The sequence below is a fragment of the Nicrophorus vespilloides genome, unplaced genomic scaffold, assembly GCF_001412225.1.
Source record: "Nicrophorus vespilloides isolate i.1.1-1 unplaced genomic scaffold, Nicve_v1.0, whole genome shotgun sequence".
Classification (NCBI taxonomy): domain Eukaryota; kingdom Metazoa; phylum Arthropoda; class Insecta; order Coleoptera; family Silphidae; genus Nicrophorus; species Nicrophorus vespilloides.
This window is the reverse complement of record NW_017099852.1, coordinates 7,653-10,915: the sequence shown is the minus strand read 5'-3', so window position 1 is coordinate 10,915 and position 3,263 is coordinate 7,653. Positions and strand designations below refer to the sequence as shown.

Genomic DNA, 3,263 nt, shown 5'->3' with positions numbered 1-3,263 from the left:
GGTCGCGAAAAGTCAAGGATAACGATTTTCGGTTATTTATCGCGCATGAATTATGCAACACCTTATGCACTTTATTTATGTTACCGATCGTTGGGAGGCGCTGTAGACGATTTTAATATTTTCTTAAATATCTTCAAATATCTTAACTATTAACTTGAAATAAAAAATGTAACTTAATTAACGCTATTTTTTTTATTAAATTACGTTAATGAAGTTATGGAAACTATGCATTTAGAACGATGTGTTATTGAACCGCGAATTACGTAATTCTCATCTGTATCTCGCTCTCGTTTCGTCACTTTTAACGATCCGATGTGGCAACGTTTCGCTGTGGTGCGCCCACATTCATGATCGTGATTGTCTCCAAACTGGATGGACACACACACACCTCCGATGGGTTTAATAAACTCGAACAAAACGCATCCACGTCAGCATATAACCAGAGATTCATTCATTCGATGAAAACAAATGTTTTGTAGGAAAAACCTTGAATGTAATGAACAAGTTTCGCAAGTTTTGCGGTCGATGTTAATTGAGTTTATCTATTTGTTCTCGCTCTTCATCGATCTCCAATTTCAATAATCATATATCTATGTTATTATGGAGAGAGAGATTGCAGCAATCGCAGAGATCGAAGGATTCGTCTTTTGTTTTTCCGTTAGCTTCAATTCAATTCATATTTTAAAACTCAATCTAGTTTGCAATTTATGAGATTATTGACTAATTAGTAAGAATAATCTACGTCTATTTATTAATTAAAGTTTGAAGTTAACTAATGTGAGAGAAAAATAAATAAATAAGAATATGCATTACGTATTACTTCTTCTTGGCGATGGCACGTTTCTTGTTCTCCAAGCTTTTGAAGACGTCCTCCAAAGTGGCGCTCAACTTATTCGATCTGGTCTTCCTTGGGGAGTAGCGCGGTTCCGGCTCATCACCGCCTCCACCCTCGACAGTCTTCTTGCACTTAATCTTCTTGTTGGGCGCGTCTTCATCATTGCTTTTCTCCAATTGCTCACTTTCGAAAGCCGACTCTATCTTTTCCGCTACATCTTCATAAACGCTCTTATCGTAATACTGCATCGAATTGATTTCCTTGAGAATATCGGTGTGATCCTCGTCGATCAATCGTTCCGATCTTCGATCATCCGCATCCGCCTTCTCTGCTGATCCGAGCTTCAGAAGCATCCCGTTCAGATCCGGACTGCCGTGATTTACGGTTTCTTCGGGAAACGAACTGTTGATGAAATCGGCGAAAGAATCTTCATCCTCGTACTTTTTGTTATTAGTTTTCCCTTTCTGATTCTTCGAATCGTCGTTTTGATTGTTACCATCGCCACTTCCAGCGCCCACATCCACTTCGTCCTGATTGTTTTCCGGTTTCATTTTGATCTTGTCGTCGAGCAACTGGATCTCCCCTTCACGACCGTTCTCGTCGATCACTTGAAATTGGAGCGTGTCGCCGGTTATGTTGCGCAAAACCTCATCGGTGACCTTAACGAACTCACCTTCCGGCGTTTTGTACATGATCTCGACGTTCGTCTGCATTTCCTGACAGAAAACGTCTCGGATTTTCTCTATCGTCTTCTCCGATTCGCTCGTCACCTCGAACGGTATGATGCTGTTCGATAAGCCCTTCGGCAGATTGATTATTTGCCCGGAGGTGGTTAAAATCGGAGACGCCAGATCCGAGTAATTCACCACCTGCAGCGGCATTCCTTCCAGCTCGTTCATAAAAGACTCCTCCTCGCCGTGCGGTATAAAGTTCTCCACCGTCGTCTCCGTGCAGCTGTCTTCAATTTCGAATGTGTGTATCTGATTCGACGGTCCCAATTCCTTCTTCAACGCCTCCAAAGCCAATCTGCTGGCTCGAGCTTCGCGCGCGCACGCTTTTTCCGCTTCTAAAATATTCGTCGTCTTCACGTATTTCCTCTTCAATCTCCTGTACGTCGGATCCGTTTGCAAAGGTATAGCGTGCTTCTCCATCGGCACGTTCTGCGTCTGCACGTAAGGCACGTACGCGCTCGAGTACTTCGGCTTCTTGTTCATGAAAATCGGCGCCGGAATCTGTATAGATTCATCTACGAAATAAATCCAATTACACTTAAAGTTAACCACAGCTGTACATAAAGTAGTATAAATAATAATTTACCCGAATCGAAATTAACTTCCGGTGCCAAAGCCTGCAAACCGCCAATCTGAAACAGCTTCGCCGCAGCCGCGACATGCTTCAAATGCTCCTCCAATATATTCGTTTCACCGCAATAGATGAATTCAATTACAGATTTCATTATAACAAAATCCAACCCGTTGATAATCACTTGCTCCGTACCAGGATTCTTCTCCAGTTGCTCCTAACCAATACAAAAACATTCTCTTAAGCAAATTAATCACCAATTTATTAGAAAATACTCACCCTAAAATAAGGGCTGCTCGCAGCCAATATACATTTATGAGCGTGCATCGTGTTGTTCCCGCATCTTATAGCCAAATCCACCAAACTTTGATGCTCCATCAGCGAGCAAAGAACCGAACACATCAGCCTCGAGTGATCGTCGTATTGGACGCAAACCCTCGTCTTCAGGTTATCCTCTTTCCGCATAACAACGCCTTGCAAAAACAACTGAAGGCAGAAAACACCGTTAATCAAAAGCCCCGAAAAAAACAAACAAACAAACAATTAATAAACGCAATCACAATTAATTATAATTGCTTTTTATGAAATTAAACTCACCTTAATTTAATCGAGAGTTAAATCAGAGTCCTGACGTTTTTGCAGGTTGTACACGAGAGCGTCTTTTGTTTTTTTTTGTGTGTATGTACGAGTTTCCTCTTCAATTAACGTTCGCAATTTTTTTTTTGTTTGCTTTCGTCCACAACTTTTTACACTTTCACGCACTTCGCAATGAGGAGTAAATGATTCGAACGTAACTCAACAGAGAACATACCTGTTTGTGCAATAGAATTGAATTGCAAATGTGTGTGATGATGCTATCAACTCCCGACGCACTTGTCAACTGACTTTTGTTTCGAAACTGTTGGCAACATGTGCGTAGTATTTGCGTTGGCAGCACATTCAGTGCATTGCAAGTAACATNNNAGTACATAGCTTAATTGGTTGCATATATTACAAATTCAATTTGATTGCGGTTGTTTATGTAGTTGCATATAATGTTAAACGATTCTATTAAAACGTCAATCTGTTCGGTTTTAAGGCAATTCATTAATAGAATTGAATTGCAAATGTGTGTGATGATGCTACT

The 3,263-nt window shown here is 40.8% G+C and overlaps 1 protein-coding gene across 1 annotated transcript; it reads right to left on the bottom strand.

Moving 5' to 3' along the window:
• Positions 1–816: 816 nt before the first annotated feature.
• LOC108565816 (modifier of mdg4-like) lies at positions 817–2,615 on the bottom strand. The gene is made up of 3 exons (XM_017925462.1): positions 2,417–2,615; positions 2,153–2,354; positions 817–2,081 (listed from the first exon to the last, which is right to left on the bottom strand). Exons 1-3 carry the CDS (start codon positions 2,600–2,602, stop codon positions 817–819), a joined length of 1,653 nt encoding a protein of 550 aa, XP_017780951.1. The 5' UTR covers positions 2,603–2,615.
• Positions 2,616–3,263: the final 648 nt, after the last annotated feature.